This window comes from Mastigoproctus giganteus, chromosome 1 (genome assembly GCF_048544385.1).
Source record: "Mastigoproctus giganteus isolate SK-2022 chromosome 1, ASM4854438v1, whole genome shotgun sequence".
Taxonomy (NCBI): domain Eukaryota; kingdom Metazoa; phylum Arthropoda; class Arachnida; order Uropygi; family Thelyphonidae; genus Mastigoproctus; species Mastigoproctus giganteus.
The window spans coordinates 99,962,200-99,980,736 of NC_143575.1; the positions used below are offsets into that span (position 1 = coordinate 99,962,200).

Below are 18,537 nucleotides of genomic sequence, written 5' to 3' on the forward strand. Positions count from 1 at the left end.
AACAAATATCTTATTTCATTTTGTCAACCTCCAACCCAAGCACAGTACTAAGTACTGTAGATTCTAATACCTGTCGTGTTTGGGGTTTTCATAAAAAAAAAAATTTAATTTTGGTATTGTGTGCCGTACGCTATGATGATGACTATCCCAGAGAATGTTAGTGTGGGTGCCCAACCAGGAGGAAAAGAAGGGTTAGGCGAGGGGAAGAGTAAACAGCAGAGCCGTCCCCACCCAGGAAGCAGAGTAAAAGAACTGTACAAGTGAGTACAGGTGTAGGATCGCCTTGTCTGCGTGGATAGCGCAGTGGTATCGTCCCCGTCCTCCCCACACCGGGTGGAAAGGCCAGGGGTTCGAATTCCGTCGATGACGCGAGGATCTTTAATGAACTTTTTTATCCCCTCCGTGACTGAGTTAGTCGGTATCAGGCGTAGATAGCAAGGTTTTACCTCCAGAATCTGGGGTTTTTCGTCCAGTAAAACAGACAAATCGACCATAGAACACGCGCAATTAACAGACATATGACATACAAAACGGCAGATGAATTGAATTATTCGGGTGGCCTAAAAATAATAGTTTGGTTTTTTGTAGGAGCGCCTTATGCCGCGGCACCGTAACTGCGTGTAGTGAAAGTAGTTGAAGTGGTGAAGCCGTGAAAGTCCGTAATTCCTGGGACAGTAGCGTCCCGTCCAGCTGTTAACATATCCATTTGTGTGCAGTCGATGCACGAGCGGGTATCCGCGCCGCTATCTGGTAGGTTATTGTCCTAAGAGTCGGTGAGGTCCCCCCTTATTGAAGTTTCTCATTTGCAGCAGTTGTGTTTCGCGCTGGAGGGGGGAAAGCAGCTCCTGCGCAAGTTGCGCGTTATTATTATGGTTCTCTGAACAGCAATTTGTGTTCTGCGCCGGGTAAACAACTGCTGTGCGAATTTGGTTAGTGCCTTGAGCATCAATCTAGTGTATGTCCAGATCTTGTGCTCCACACCGTGGTTACCCTATTGGTTTGTTCCTTGTTCAGGGTTTCCAGGGCAGCTTTAAGGAACAGTGATTTTTCGTATACAGTGCCCTCAGGCAAGGTGGGAACCAGTGGCAGATCTCACCTTTTGATGTCTTTGCTGGCATCCATTTGACTTGTAGGGTTTATTGTGTTTCCTTTGATTAGGTCTGGGAACGTGTCACCCGCTCCGACTTTGGTATTATCTTCCAATATTTCCTTTTCCCTATCTGTGGGGGCGTCCCCGAACGAGGGTTCTCCACTTCTTCTTGTTCAATGATGAAGGGATCGTCGTTTTGAATCTGCTGCATGACGTCTTCAATTTGGAGATCCGAATTAACGAGCACAATGAAAAGTTACCCTCCTTTCTCCTGTTCCCACTGCCCAATCTGACTGCAGTATACTAAACTAATTCGGTGATTCCTGGCTCGCGTAGGGTTAAATATTCCCCATAAATTCAAAGGAAATCTGTTTATAGCAGCAAGAAAGTGTCAGTATCTATGAATAACTGCAACAATAAACATGATAAAAAACAATTTTAATCCACATTAATGAAAAATTACAATTCAGATACATATCTATATACAATTATGTTAAAAGTCATAAGACTTCGCCCAAATGATGGGGTTAAAGTTAACCAACTATTAAAGTCAATATGGCAGTAATTATGCTCTCATTAATTAGACATTCTCTCCTCGATCGACAATGTTCAGTCTCACTTAGTTGATTTTTTTAATATCTTGCACAATACATAACATATCATGTATGCAAGTAACATTTGTATAGTGATAAGTATAGATCAAATTATTCAATCAAGTAATTTCTAAACATAGCACATAATTCATACAGAATTTTCTTATAGAAGTCATATACCTTTAATTAGCCAGATACTTGGTTAGCTCTAAGGTTATCTTAATTCTCATTAATTGTTCTGATCTCCACTATAAATTTAAGTTATTCTTCATGAGTTACATAATTTCCCTATCTTGGAGGCGGCTTCCACAACTTCCCTAGAATCTCTTGCGGGTTGAAAGCAACTCTTGCCTATAGGTAGGGCCTCTATTAACCTTTTCTTTAATGTTTAATTTTCTTTTTGTATATTTCCAATGCTTAATCCCCCCTCCCACTTTATATTAACGTCACCTTAACTTATATACACAATCTATCATATACACTCTAGTTTCTGTTTCTGTACCTCTTCTTAGGGTACATGTACAAAGTATTTGTGTATATATGGAATCAAATTCGCACTTGCAGAGTTCTCATGATATTCTTATTAATTGGTCTGCCCCACCTAACAATTTCCATCATCATAGTGATTTCCATCACCTAACAATTTCCATCATCATTTTTATTGCCATCATCAAAGTCTGTCTTATGGCTGTTAAAATAGCTGTGAGCCGTACATTGTAAATAACTGGGTAAAAATGTGCTCAATAATCGAACGTGTATAATCAATGAATATACACGGTTTTGTAAAAAGCTTTTAAGCTGGTTAAGACTTTCCCATTTAAGACTTTATAAATGGGAAAGTCATATACGGTCTCCTGTCGATGTGGGCTACTGGAAGACGCTTCTCAAGTCCTTTTTGAATGCTCCATTTACAAGGACCTAAGATAGGCTCTTCCAATCTTAGGTCCTCATAACAAACCGTTCCAATCTTGTCTCCTGGATGTGAGGAGCTATTCATATAATTTCCAGTAATCAATAACTTCCAGGCCCTTCAAACCGTCTGCAATGCTGCTTTTAATCGCAGGAAGGCTTTCAACCTCAATATTAATTCAAGGAATCAAACTGAAAACACATCGTAATACAGTCTGTTGCCTCGTCTGTCGTCCTGATGACGTCATATACAAAATTGTTGTGATTTTCGAGAACATGCAAATGTTTTAACAGATGCTGCACTTTTCTGGCTCATTCTTTATCAAGACTATCTATAACGAAATCCTTCCTCTGCTCAATGATACCACTCCAGTTTAACAGAACAGATTTATATCTAGAACTTGTTTCTGCCTTGCAGATCTCGTTTCTCCTTGTGGACTACTTTGGGCAGCACTGAATACAAACATTGACAAAGACATTTATTTTTTAACTTTATGCTATATTTTTCTTCATTTCTTCGTCTTTTGCTGTCCTGTCTCCTGGAAATTGTGTGTGTGTGTGTGTGTGTGTGTGTGTGTGTGTGTGTGTGTGTGTGTGTGTGTGTGTGTGTTGCTGGCACTGAGATTCTTTTGAATGATTCCAAATTCGCTTTGGACATTCAATGCGTGACTGTTGAGGTTGGCCATGGTACATGCATAGTTGCAGCCTACCTCCCCATGGTGTAGACGGAGCTGTAAAAGGTAGTTTTCTTGCATCATATGCCTCTACAAATTATAATGTTAAATATTTGGCTGAAAACTAAGCACACGAAAATCGACCATTCTGGATACAACGCCGGAGGTACCCCCGGTTCAGAACAACGGATGTAAGTTACTTGAAGCGTACACAGCGACAGCTTGTCATGCATAGTTAGCGCTGATTGTGTTAATCTACCTGCTAACTATTTTCGTTTAATACTCGTTGGCGCAATATGGCCGTTGCAGCGATTAAACCTTAAAGCAAGGAAACAGCTAGTCTTTAAGCATGAATTGAGGACAATGTACAGTTCTACAGATGAGGAATTAGTCCTCATGCAAACATTTTTTTTACAATTTTTATCGTACGTCTAATCGTCTTAAACATCACTAACTGCGCGAAAAACAACTTGCCAAAAACAAAGAACATTTCGTTTCTGCTCATCCGCCATTTTGCTCAATTATTCCTGCAATCAGTGCACTGGAATAGCACGTATCACTGCTCCAACCACTGATAACCACCATCTTCAAGGGTGTTTATGGGGATAGCTGACAATTCGCATTGAAATTGTAAGAAAATGTCGGTTTCCTCGTTTTAGTAAGGTCAGCAGAATATTCAACCCATTCTCCAGGAGTCTGCTGACTCTTCATCAATAAAAGTATGAATAACGTAATTTCAGAACTTCAACACTCGTTCATATTCAGATAATACTGTTTTATACCCCCCCCCCCCGTGCGTGAATTAATATTGGGAATAAAAACAGCAAGGAGTTCTCCTTGTTTGAATTTAGACTCCTTGTTCAATTTGAGGCATTTTTTCCCCTCAGCCTGGGGATATTTACCGCTTTAAAGAACCATGGGGTATAGCTGTTAAAATAGCCCTACACTGTACATAACTGGGTAAAAATCTGTTCAATATTCGAACGTCCAATGATTATACACGGTTTAGTAAAAAGTATTCAAGCTGGTTGCACACACATAGACAAAAAAAAAAAAAAAAAAAAAAAAACTGATTCATTATAATGTCCTTTCGATGCTTTTTTTTTTTTTTTTTGTCTTCTATTGTCAGGAGACAACAGGAAAAACAACATTTTCCGCATTTTAAGGCAGAAGAAGTATAATTTTACGATGTATGTATCGTTCCTTTCTTTTCACGTATTTGACATCCCGAAGTTTCAAGTTATTGCTTTTCTACTAACCAGTGGTCAGTAGAAAAGAAAAAACTTGCCTGCCTACATGGTAGGCGTAGCTACCATGTAGGCAGGCAAGGCAATTTCCTCCGGGCCCGGCGTCTTTGGCTGTCTCCTGTTTTCGCAATTTTCATTAATTAAGTAGGGACCCGAACATATTCCTTGCCTCCGGGCCCGAAAAAGGGTAACTACCCTACTGCTACTAACATAAGCAAAAAATTAGGATTTTACAAGGTTTTACATTCGGATCGTCTCTTGCCATTCGTGCTGCCAAGACAGGCATTGCTTATCGTTCCAGTTCAGGTTTATGCATTTCAGTGCTGATAACGCAATTCTTCCCAGAAGCGCTCACACTTTTAAAACACTGTTCGTCTGCGCATCCGCCATTAACAGTTGAGACTGTAAAAATATTTAGTCTCAACTGTTAGGGAATTTACACTCTTTTAGGAAATTCCATTTTCTTTTCATTCTTCCAGCATAATTTAAAAAAAAATCGAATATTCGTTTAATAATATAAATTTAGTAAGTAAAATCGAGAAAATATTTGATGATAGAGATATATGTATGTCTGACCAAGTAATAAAGAACAATACTTTTTAGTCTTAATTTTATAAAAAAATATACCTTTATTATCGATGTTTATTATATACACAAAAAACTTCCCTGCTATTGTTACAAACCGGTTCATTTACAAAATTTAAAGTTACAGTGAAAATTCGTTTTTGCAAAAACTTTCTTGCATGATTTGGGAGTTGATAAGTCTTAATTGATCCTGCCCTTCCGATGTGGCATTCAGACGTGAATCTATGGGTATGGACCTAACGCGTGCCAAGAAAACATTCCCCACACCATAACACTGCCCTCACCACCTTGCACAGTAGTCGTCAGACATGACGGGTTCATGGATTCATGTTGTTTTCGCCAAATTCTGAGCCTGCCATCAGCACGATGCACCAGGAACTTCGACTCGTCAGACCAAGCAACTGTTTTCGAATCCTCGATAGTGCAGTGCAGGTGTTGCTGTGCCCACAGGAGGCGTGCTCTCTTGTTCTTAATTGATAACAAAGGTTCGCGATGTGGCCGTCGTCTGTTGTAGCCCATTCGCGACTAAGTGCAACTAGTGGTCCGTTGCGATATTTTGTTCTACGCACAAAGGTTGTATTCTGACGTGATGTGCGACATTCTGGCCAGTCTGTTTGCTTGCACAATTCTAGCCACCCTCCTCTGATCCCTCTCATCAACAAAGGATTTTCTTCCACAAGAGTGCCGTTGAGAGATTGTTTTCTGTTCGTTGTACCATTCTCGATACATCCTTGAAATTGTGTGTGAAAAGTTCAGGAGAACTGCCGTTTCAGAGATGCTTTGTTCAGCCCTGTCCTGCACCTATTACAATGCCACGTTCCAAGCCCGTTAAATCACTCATTTTCTCCATTCTTGCTACGGTTTGTACGCTTAACTGATACTAGAAAGATTAGTCTGCTGCATTTATATCCAAAACTGTGGTCATGTGACTTGCAACGTTGTGGAACAAACCATTTGTGTGCACGGAAAGTGTGTACCTAATAAAGGCAGCACAGTGAAAATGTGCGGCTTTCTAAGGTGGTAGATCAATTTCTATTGGATACTCGGAATTTTACATGCCAGAATACCTATTATATCAAATATTCACCTGTTCATAATAAAATTTTCATGAAAAACATGTTGCTCTGTTAATTTTGTCGAGCCGTGTAGATGGCGTACCACTAATTTCATCTGACATTACTGCAGTGGAATCGCTGTTGTGGTAGTGTTGTTTTCTTTGTATTATCCGAGATTGGCATACATCGTTATTCTCATGATGATTAGTTTATTTGAATTCTGATATGTTCATACTGGCGTTGACCTGAATGTTCCAAGAACTACTTAGTGATACATAATATAAGAACTGGTTTATTGAAAAATAGAAATACAAGGTACGTTTTATAAGGTATTTTTCATAACGGTATATTTTTATTCTGCGACTGTTCTCATGTTTTTTCTCTGTGACTCATTAAATCTGGTTAAAATAACTTACACGAATTCATCATAACCAACAAACATCGTTTATAATTGTTGAGTGAATGTTGATAAATCTTTCAAAACTTATTTTTCAAAAGGGTTTTTCTGGTATTGCACATTTTTAGCTCTTGAAACATGAGCTCCAAATTGGTGTTTGTTATCTTCCAAATCCTTCCGAGCACTGTAAGTATGCTTAATATCAGATGGCAAGTATAAGAGTTCTAAATCTGGTATTTTCATTTGATTGACTACCATCTTGTGACAAAGCGCTTGATTGAAGTAAAAACTCTTGTCAGTATGCTCCAAGATCTTTTTACATGCTCTATAATTCTTAACTTTAGATAGGTCTGTAAATAAAGATAATTCTGTATTAAGACTGGTGCATATAATTTGTGCCCACCTAGAAAATAGTGAGTTGAAATACACTTCAGCTATTACCTGATTTCCCTGTTTTCAAACGTGCTATCTTGGAGTAAAACAATGGATTGAAGTAGACATTCATGGGGGCCTCGTGTGCTAAACCTGTGTGACCTGACACATGACAGATTACTCTTTTTTTGTTTTTATTTCTATTAGTCCTCTGAATTTGGGTGTGGAGCCATAGCCCATGTACCAATTGCTACCACTTTCCCCCCAAATGATAAATGAGTATATGTACCAATTTTGGCATTTTAAATAGATGCTTATAGGTAAATTTTTCTCTCTGGTAAGTAGGTGAATTGATGAATATGAGGACCCCCACCTCACCCATATGGCAGGTTTTGGGGTGGGAATTTGCAAACATACCTTGTTTGCAAATTCTGCAGTTTGTAGAACCCCAGTCTTTCTTGATAAGAATAACATTTTTTATGTCTCCAGCATACCTTGTTGCATTTCTGTGCACCCTTTACAACAGATCTAAATCACTTTCTTAGTGAACTTTCCAAATGTGTATGCAGTATTTAAGATGTGACTTATTGCTTTATAGAGTGGAATAATCACCTAGATGAGACGGGAGACTAAAAATTGTTCTGCAAACTGTTTTGGGGAAGAAAAACCCAGTAAGTGATGATAGGAATATAACAAAATAATGAGCAGAAAACCATGCCCAGAAGTTTCAGGTGACATCAAATTGGATAAATTATGTTAATTATAATTTAAGGATAGTTTCAAATAGTAGTGCTGAATATTAAAATGGAACACTACATCTAAAGTCACACAAGCAGCCGAGTTCCCATTCATAATGCAAATTTTGGGGGATGAATTAGATTTAATTGCTTCTGACAGTGAACACTTTTTTTTTTTTGACGGGGGAAGAGGGGTTATAGAATCTGGTGCTACGTGACCTGACTTAATCAGCACCTCCATTTTTTAAAAAATAAACCAATAGACATTTGTAAAAATGTTTTTATTTTAAGTTAATCCTAAATCCTTTTCATCATTTTCCAGTCAGAGCTGAATCTTTAGTATTGTTTAAAAGGTTTTTAACAGTAGTAATAAATGTTTACATTTGTATTGAAGGCCAATCAGATAACACTTAGTACCCACCCCAATACTTAATCATTACCATAAATAAATATATATTTCTAATTTTCATGGCGTCTCTGTAGCCAGAGCAGCAGTGCGTAGCATATGCTTCTTGATTAGACCGGGGGTTCTAATACAGAGTCCCGGTCTAATCAAGTGACCACCAAATACAGAGGATGCGGAAAGGTCAGGGAATGACCACCACATATCCCTGGAGCAATATGGCCTTAGTTGCTAATGCTCCTAAAAACCAAATAATAACTCATTTTCATCTAGTATGAGGTTGAAGTCCAAATTTATGCTTTGATTGCCCCTTGCAAGAATCCTCAAGAATTTGAGGATTCTTGTTATATGCGAGGGCATTCAAAAGGTTTACAACTAAGTTATAAATAGGGCTGTCACAAAACATTTACATATATAAATAATATATCTATTTGTCGGTACTTACGATATGCAAACAAGAATTTTTCCACTAGGAATATTTAGTTTTCTTTATTTTGGATAACAGAGTAATGGAAATCTCAAAGCAAGATTTCAGATGTTGTATCAGGATTTTGTATCTAAAAGGTACTGTCTAAAACATTCGTAAATGAATGAAGAATGTTTATAAGGAAAGTACTCTTCATTATACCACTATAACCAGCTCCTATAATGAATTTAAACATATTAAAAATTCTATTGAAGATGGCCCAAGGTATGAAAGACTATCTGCTGTAGAAAAGTTAATCATGTATGATTAATGTATAAAGGTTCAGAGATTGCCAGAAAGGAGCATTTATGTATTTATAGCATTAAGATCATTCAAGGGTATCTTCATCTCTAAAGTGGCTACAAGATGGGTTCCATGAAACCAGATATAATTTAAGTGCTCCTATTCACAAGTGTAGAGCTGTTCAACATGGTATTTAAAGAATGTTATTATGAACAGCTGAACTACTTGCTCACAGTGACTTATTGTTTGAAACTTTTAATTTAATCTTTGTGGGAACAAATTTTCAGATGGATGTGCAGTGAAGTTAGTTAATGACCATTTCAAAAAAAAAAGTTTAAAATTTTATTTAAGTTATAAAAGTTTTATAGTAAAAATGGAAGAAGTGCTTTGAAGTAAGAGGACATTATATTATCAGTATTACTTTTTTTTTTTTTTTTTTTATATATCTGAGTTGGCATCTTTTTTAATGCTCATATCTCCAAACTTAGAATTGCCATGCTGTGAAAGTGGATTATCGTATGAAAAGGTTGTAGACAACGTGAATTTCGATAGCAGAAAGGTTTTTACATTTAATGCATTTGGGGTCAATACATTTTTATGTATTTTCAGTTATTCATAATTAGTACTTCAGCATCATAATGTTTTTTTTTTCCTCCTTTTTTTTTTTTTTAACACCTGTAATTTATAGATGAGTGATGTGTTAGATATATTGGATGTGGAAAGACCACAAACTCCAGAAATCATAAGCAAAGAGAGTATTCTTGGATGTGATTCTAAGAGAGTAAGTAGTCGATTTTTATATCTCATACTATGCCATATTATTTATTTCCTAAAGAGTATAATCTTAAATTCATAAGCTCATTTTCTTTGGTTTTATGTACAGCATTAGTATTAGTAGAGGCATATGATGGAAGAAAGCAAGCTTATGCAGCATTAGCCAAAAAAAAACAAAAAAACTTATACTTCACCCCTCCGTTCGTTCGAAATTTATTTAGGCTATCAACTTCCACAACAAGGGATGGAAGTCTCTTCTACCAACCAACTACCCGCTGGCTAAAGGCAAATTTCCGCACATCTATCATACATCTGTCTTTCCTCAATTTGAATTTATGCCCTCTCAGGTGATTATTCTGAGCAAGAGGAAGAATCCCATCAGCATTGAGCATGCTCAAACCATTCAAGGCTTTATACACCTCTATCAGATCACCTCGCCGGTGCCTAGTCTCCAGACACTAATTTTCAAAACTTATGCCTTTCTTTGTAAGAGCAACTCTTTGTTCCATTCACTAATCTTGTTGCCCTTCTCTGTACTCATTCCGGCAGCTCTACATCCTTGAAATGAGGCCTCCAGACCTGTATACAATACTCAAGGTGTGGCCTGACCATTGCCTTATACAAGGGAATAATCACCTCCTTATCCCTGCTAGAAAAATTCCTGTATATCATTGACAAGGCTCCATGAGCTACGGTGCCTCCGTAGCCAGATGGGAAGGAGCAGCAGTGCGTAGCACACGCTTCTTGATTAGACCGGGGTTCGAGCCCGTCACCACCAAATACGGAGGATGCGGAAAGGTCAAGGAATGACCACCGCATATCCTGGAGCAATATGGCCTTAGTTGCTAATGCTCCTAAAAACCAAATAACTAACTAACTAACTCCATGAGCTACTCTTGCAGCCCGTCTGCACTGCTCAGAGTACTTCATATCTGCCTGCACAATAACCTCCAGGTCCTTTTCGTTCTCTACCACTGTCAGTGTAGTACCACAGAGTTGATACGTTGCTCTGGGGTTGCTGTTTCCCATATGTAGTACTTTACAATTGTCAATGTTAAACTTCATTTGCCACCTCTCAGCCCATCTGCTCAACCTTTTCAGATCCTGTTGCAGCAGCATAGCGTCAGTAGTGTCCTTAATAACCCTGCCAACCTTTGTATCATCTGCAAACTTGGACATTAAGCTCGATATACCATCATCAATATTATTTATAAATACAGAAAACAATAATGGACCCAACACTGAACCCTGAGGGACTCCACTAATAACATTAGTCCACGATGAGCAGTGTCCATTGATTACCACTCTCTGTTTTCTACCCCCTCAACCACCCCTTTATCCATAGCAGCAATTTGCCTCCAATGCCACACTGCTCCAATTTGTGCAGCAGTCTTCCATGTGCAACAGTATCAAAAGCCTTTCTAAGATCCAAGTATATAATATCAAAGTTATTCCCTGCATCCAGCTGTCAGACATCTGGAACATGTTGAGAAGTCATAACTTCCTATAGGAAGTTATTATTATGACTTCTCAACATGCATTTTTGAAGTTTTACTACTTTTCTTTATTTTAACTTATTCAGCTTACACATAGATTGTAATATCCATGTTATGAAACTTGGCTGGCTGCCATAGTGTATCTTCACGGTCAGTGCAAACCTTCATATAACAGTTTGTGTCATCAATAGCATGTTATTGTGTGCATGAAAAGAGTGGTTTGATTGTTTTATTGCGATTATTTTTCTTTTTGAGAAGTTAATACCATCATTGCTGCTACAGAATTTATGCACACACACAGACACAGATCTTTTTTGTTCGAGTTTGCAATGGCAGTTCTTGAATTTTTTGTTGAAAAAAGTGAGTGTTGATTTTCATAATGGTAGGAAGCATCTTTTCCCAAATTAACAGCTCAGAGGCTCTGTATGAAAGTTGTATATTAATTTATACTAACCTACTTGACAGTTAGTATTGAGAAAATCGATAGATATTTTTTGGATGTTTTGCAATATGTCAAGTATAGGGAGTTTTTAAACTGTCTTGTAAAAAAAATTTTTCATTTCATTTCCAGTGAATTTTTTTATACCTACTTTAATTTTTAATTATTTAAAATAAGTGGTATATTTATTTCTTGTCCAACTGTAATCAAAATGAAATCATTTTAAGTAGCAGTGGGATTGCAAAGTTTGAGAACCCCTAATCTGGTGTGGGTGCTATGTTATTAAAGAGGCATATCCTTTTTTGTATCTGTTATGTACAAGGTCTTAAACCAGATAATACTAAGTTTCATGCGAGTTTTAATGTTAATTCCTCTGGAACTTATGTATTTGAGCTGTTTGTGAATATATTAGGTAAAATTCACAAGGAATGAAATAAATGGTCTTAGAAAATGATCTAACTTTTGCCCATCCACATTACTGCAGTTATTTTGTATTCATTAGAGATGGGCTTAATGTTAAGTTTTGCTTATTGAGGACAACTGTGACTGAACCATAGAAGTATTATTAGCATTAGTAGAGGCATATGATGCAAGAAAGCAAGCTTATACAGTATCAGCCAAAAAAAAAAAAAAAACCTTCCCATTTCACCCATCCATTTGCTCCAAATGTTTGTCTAGTTCTTCTCTGCCTTGAATTTATTTAAGCTGTCCACTTCTACAATGACAGATGGAAGTTTGTTCCAGAAACCAACCACCCGCTGGCTAAAGAAAAATTTCCACACATCTATTCTACAGCTGTCTTTCTTCAGGTTGAATTTATGCCCCCTCAGGCAAGAGAAAGAATTCCATCAGCATTGAGCTTGCTCAAACCATTCAAGGCCTTATACCTCAATCAGATCTCCTCACAGGTGCCTAGTCTCCAGATACTCTAATTTGCATAACTTAAGCCTTTCTTCATAAGAACAACCCTTTGTTCCATTCTCTAATCTTGTTACCTTTCTCTGTACTCATTCCAGCAGCTCCTCATCCTTCCTAAAATGAGGCCTCCAGACCTGTATACAGTACCCAAGGTGTGGCCTGACCATTGCCTTATACAAGAGGATAATTGCAGATGAGTGTAGTACCACACAGTTGTTGTTAATCTGATGTTACTGATACCCCTATGCAGTACTTTACATTTGTCATTGTTAAACTTCAGTTGCCACCATCCCATCTACTCAACTTTTCTAGATCCTGTTGCAGTAGCATACTGTCTCTACTGTCATTAACAACCCTGCCAACCTTTGTATCATCTGCAAACTTGGATATTAAGCCTGTGATATAACTTGATCAATATCATTGATGAATACACAAAACAATGGGCTCAGCACTGAACCCTCTTATTGTTATTTATTATTTGGTTTTTTTTTTTTTTAGGAGCATTAGCAACTAAGGCCATGTTGCTGCAGGATATGCGGTGGTCATTCCCTGACCTTTTTGCATCCTCCGTATTTGGTGGTGACGGGCTCAAACCCCGGTCTAATCAAGAAGTATGTGCTATGCACTGCTGCTCCTTCCCACCTGGCTACGGAGGTGCCCACTGAACCCTGGAGAACTCCACTAATAACATTAGTCCACGAAGAGCAATGTCCATTGATTACCACTCTGTCTTCTCCCACTCAAACATCCCTTTATCCATAGCAGCAATTTGTCTAATGTCACACTGCTCCAATTTGTACAGCAATCTTCCATGTGGAACAGTATCAAAAACCTTCCTAAGATCCATGTATATGAGATGTCTCTCTCCATGTATAGGAGAGATTGCTTCTACAGGGATGGGATACACTTAAATAGAAAGGGTGCAAGAATTTTTGCTGATGCTGTCGAGGCAGTGTTAGGTGGGTCGGAAAACTGCTAGTTGGGGGGGATACAAGGACTAATAGATTAACAGTAGCCACTGGCAGAGGTGGAAGTGATTCTTGCACTGCTTCTATTCAAATGAGCAGAAGTCTGAAAAACAAGATGCAGGATATTTCAGAGACTGCTGGGAGTCATTGCGGTACAAGTAAACACATGGGTTGTGTTAGGGTAGCTAAGAATAGAAACAGGTGCATGTATACCTGCGTGTACACCAATGCTAGGAGTTTGGTAAATAAATTTGATGAATTTGAGGTATTGCTCAAAACATCAAAGGCAGATATTGTTGGGATATCAGAGACGTGGTGTCACACAGATATAAGTAATGCGGAACTGGAATTTGGGGAATACAATGTATATAGAAAGGATAGACAGGACAGGAGGGGAGGAGGGGTTATGCTATTAATTAAGAAACACATAAAGTCAAAGGAAGTGAAGCCAGTTGACATCGATGGACAGGGCAGTTTCGAGTCAGTTTGGTGTGACATAAGCATAGGGAAATCAAAATTGAGAGTAGGAGTGTGCTATAGGCCTAACGACTCTGATGAGTATAATAATATATTGTACAGGGAAATAGAGTGGGCCAGTAAATCAGAGAGTCTTATAATGGAGGATTTTAATTTCCCAGATATTGACTGGAATTTGTGGGTTGGTCACTCGCACACTAGCAAGGCTTTTGTGGATTTATTGGATGATTGTTTTCTACATCAGCATGTTCGTGAGGCAACAAGAGGGAGCAATACTCTTGATCTGATTATCAGTAGTGATTCTTCATGCATTAAGAACCTGCAGATAAATGAACCACTAGGTGGCAGTGATCACAGTGTGTTGAAGTGGGATTTACTCAAGGAGGTAACTACCATCAGAGGTAAAGGGAAGGGTTTTTGTTTTCGTAAAGGCGACTATGATGGTCTGAGACAGTATTTAAATTCTATACAGTGGGACCAACTGATGATGTTACCAACAGCAAACTCAAAATGGGAAGCATTCAAGGAACTAATCTTGGTGGCTATCAGGCTTTACATACCAACTAAGAAATATTGTTCAAGGTTTAGGCCTAAATGGTTGTCAGATGGACTAATGAGACATGTGGCAGAGAAGAAAAATGCATTTGATACATACAAATTAATGGGTGACATGGAAGCCTATGATAGATATAAGTTGGTCTGTAACCAAGTCACAAAGGAGATTAGGCAGGCAAAGGCAGACTACGAAAAATCCTTGGCAAAGGATGCAAAGAAAAACAGAAAGGAGTTCTTTACATACTTGAACTCGAGAAGGAAAGGGATGAATCAGATTGGTCCACTGGATATTGATGGTTCAACAGTTGAGGATCCTTCTCAGGTGGCTAACAATCTAAACGAGTATTTTGCATCTACATTCACGCATGAGGAGTTATTCAGGAAGGAGAATGATGTAGGTAAAGTAAACATTGGCAGTGAGCTGGATGATTTTGTAATAACTGAGAGGAAAGTGGAGGAGAGATTGTTGAGGATAAACATAAAAAAGGCACCTGGGGTGGATGGGATCTATCCAGTTATATTAAAGGAGGCAGCAAAGGAAGTATGCAAACCCCTAGCCATAATTATGAGAGCTTCTTTGGACTCAGGGGAGGTACCCATAGACTGGAGATGTGCAAATGTAACCCCAATTCACAAAGGAGGATCAAAGGCTGACACAAGTAATTATAGACCTGTTAGTTTAACTTCTGTTCCAGGTAAATTAATGGAGGCACTGGTTAAAGAAGCACTGCAGGATCATCTAGACAAGAATTCAGTTATAGCTCAGACGCAGCATGGTTTTGTTAAGGGCAGGTCTTGCCTGACCAATTTGATTGGATACTATGATGTAGTCACAAAAGAACTGGATGCAGGGAATAACTTTGATATTATATATTTGGATCTTAGAAAGGCTTTTGATACTGTTGCACATGGAAGACTGCTGCACAAATTGGAGCAGTGTGGCATTGGAGGCAAATTGCTGCTATGGATAAGGGGATGGTTGAATGGCAGAAGACAGAGAGTGGTAATCAATGGACACTGCTCAACGTGGACTAATGTTATTAGTGGAGTTCCTCAGGGTTCAGTGTTGGGTCCGTTGTTGTTTTCGGTGTTTATGAATGATATTGATGATGGGATATCAAGTTTAATGTCTAAGTTTGCAGATGATACAAAGGTTGGCAGGGTCGTTAAGGACACTACTGACGCTATGCTGCTGCAACAGGATCTGGAAAGGTTGAACAGATGGGCTGAGAGGTGGCAAATGAAGTTTAACATTGACAAATGTAAAGTACTACATATGGGTAACAGTAACCCCAGAGCAATGTATCAACTCTGCGGTACTACACTGACAGTGGTGGAGAATGAAAAGGACCTGGGGGTAATTGTGCAGGCAGATATGAAGTTCTCTGAGCAGTGCAGACGAGCTGCAAGAGTAGCTCATGGTGTCTTGTCAATGATATACAGGAATTTTTCTAGCAGGGATAAGGAGGTGATTATTCCCTTGTATAAGGCAATGGTTAGGCCACATCTTGAGTACTGTATACAGGTCTGGAGGCCTCATTTCAAGAAGGATGTAGAGCTGCTGGAACGGGTACAGAGAAGGGCAACAAGATTAGTAAATGGAACAAAGGGTTGCTCTTACGAAGAAAGGCTTAAGTTTTGCAAATTACAGAGTCTGGAGACTAGGCACCGGCGAGGTGATCTGATAGAGGTGTATAAGGCTTTGAATGGTTTGAGCATGCTCAATGCCAATGGGATTCTTCATCTTTCTCAGAATAATCACCTCAGAGGGCATAAATTCAAATTGAGGAAGGACGGATGTCGGATAGATGTGCGGAAATTTGCCTTTGGCCAGCAGGTGGTTGGTTGGTGGAACCGACTTCCATCACTTGTTGTTGAAGTTGATAGCCTAAACAAATTTAAAGCTCAACTGGACAGGTATTTCGAACGAACGGAGGGGTGAAATGGGAGAGGGTTTTTTTTTTTTTTTTTTTTTGGCTGATGCTGAATAAGTTTGCTTTCTTGCATCATATGCCTCTACTAATGCTAATGCTAATGATATCAAAATTATTCTTTGTTGCATCCAGTTCCGTTGTGACTACATCATAGTATCCAATCAAATTGGTCAGACAAGACCTCCCCTTAACAAACCCATGTGGCATCTGAACTATAACTGAAGTCTTGTCTAGATGATCCTGTAGTGCTTCTTTGACCAGTATCTCCATTAATTTCTGTGGAACAGAAGTTAAACTAACAAGTCTGTAATTACTTGTCACCCTTTAATCCTCCTTCATGAATTGGGGTCACATTTGCACTTCTCCAGTCCATGGGTACCTTCCCCGAGTCCAAGGAAGCTCTCATAAATATGGCTGAGGGTTTGCTTACTTCCTTTAACATAACTGAATAGATTCCATCCACTGCAGGTGCCTTTCACATGTTTATTTTCCAGTTTCTGCTCCACTACTGCTCAAAACAAAAAAAAAAAAAAGAGCCGAAATGTTTAGTTTGTTTTAGTGCGCTGCATCGATTGTTGTTCTGTCGCACTGCAAAAGGACAAATTTTTTTCATTATTTATGTCAAGGATGTCAATTTTTTTTTTTTTTTTTTTTCTATAGTAACTATTTTTTTTTTCTTGTTTAGAAATCTTGAAAATGATGGGCAAACGGAAGAGTTGTGCTTTAAAATTAAACAAAAACTTAAAATTATTCAAAAGTTTTAAAATGCTACATCCGTTAAATCTCTAAAGAACCATTATAACGTTGGTGACCAAACCATATGCGACAAAGGGAAGCTATTTCATTTAAAATCGACATCGTAAAAAATAAAGGGAAGCATCATATTGGCCACACGAGTAGTACGTGTTAAGTGTTGTTGTTTTTTTCCGTGGTTAATCGCGGGTAACTGAATCAAAGGATATGGGAGCACAACTATATTCTTATGATGTCTATATTTTGTGGACATCATAGGAATATCAGAAGTGTGGTGTCATTTTGATATACTGGATGAAGAATATGAATACTGTATATTACATGAAAGTCTTTTGTTCCAGTGGGTGTTGACATTATTGGAGAAATATCTACCTAGGTACCTTAGTTTCCTCACAGTTGTTTTTAAAACATTTTTATATAAAAGGTTGTGGTCTTTCCTTTAACCCATAATCAGGTGCACCATTAATTTTTGAGGTATCATGTTACTGCATGTATAAAATACCTCAAAAAGTAAAACATTATCCCATTTATAGCCTTAAAAATTAACAAGAAATAATTCAAATTGTTCACTTTTTTTGATGCCACCTTTATTTTCAGTGTTATGAGCACCACAGTGAAAAATTTTATTATATTAAAACCATATTTTTATTTATGGTTTGAAAATGAACACACACTGCAGTGCTTTAAACATTTTTCAGCACCTTTCTTATTTTTGACTTTTGATATATTATTTCCTTTATCTAAACAACGGTGAGAAATGCTTTCTGTACCTGAAAGATGAGTAAAAACTCTAGAACAAAAAGGAAGATTGGAAATTACATTAATTGCTTCAGCATTAAGTAATTTTTAGTAAATGCTAAAAATATATCAATTCAATATGAGCCAGGCACATGAGATCTTTGAGACCACCATGTGATTCCAGTGATTTCTTGCTCAATTTAAAATATCGGTCATGTTAATTTTGTGCTCAGTTGAAAATGTCAATCAAAAAAAACTCACTTGTTTCAAAGTTGGAAGAATCCAAAGACAAGTTCATTCCAATGTGAAGAGCATGCTGTTTTTTTTTTTTTTTTTTTTTTCAATATGCAGTGAGATTAAACATCAATTCATCTCATAGATAGAAATTGAGTCAACATTTCTACAAAATAATTTTGCAGGAAAGCACGTGGCAGAACATCTGGAAAGGCATACTGGAGATTGGCATCTTCATCACAGCAGTGCACTTTCCTACTCTGCTTTGATTGTGTAGGAATTTCTGGCCACAAACTGCTTAACTGATTTTCTCCACTCTTTGTATTTCCCAGTTCCAGTGCTTTTTTTTCTCTTTCTAAAAATAAATTTTGAAGGAAGATTTGACAATATCATTGCAATCGAAGAACAAGTTCTGGCTGCACTTGCAGAGGTCAGAACTCTGAACTTCCACAGCCTCTGCTAACAGTGGCAGAATTGATG

General features: G+C 38.0%; 1 protein-coding gene across 3 annotated transcripts in view; it reads left to right on the forward strand.

Annotated features, from left to right (window-relative positions):
- Nucleotides 1-6,304: 6,304 nt before the first annotated feature.
- DMAP1 (DNA methyltransferase 1 associated protein 1) overlaps nucleotides 6,305-18,537 on the forward strand; it is a 120,884-nt gene continuing 108,651 nt past the window's right edge. For all 3 annotated transcript variants that reach the window (XR_016547390.1, XM_090381384.1, XM_090381391.1), the window contains exons 1-2: nucleotides 6,305-6,468; nucleotides 9,460-9,552. Coding sequence is in view for 2 of the 3 variants with exons in the window: in XM_090381384.1 (XP_090237510.1) it covers nucleotides 9,460-9,552 (93 nt within the window). In the remaining variant the exon portion in view is untranslated. The remainder of the gene's footprint in view (nucleotides 6,469-9,459; nucleotides 9,553-18,537) is intronic.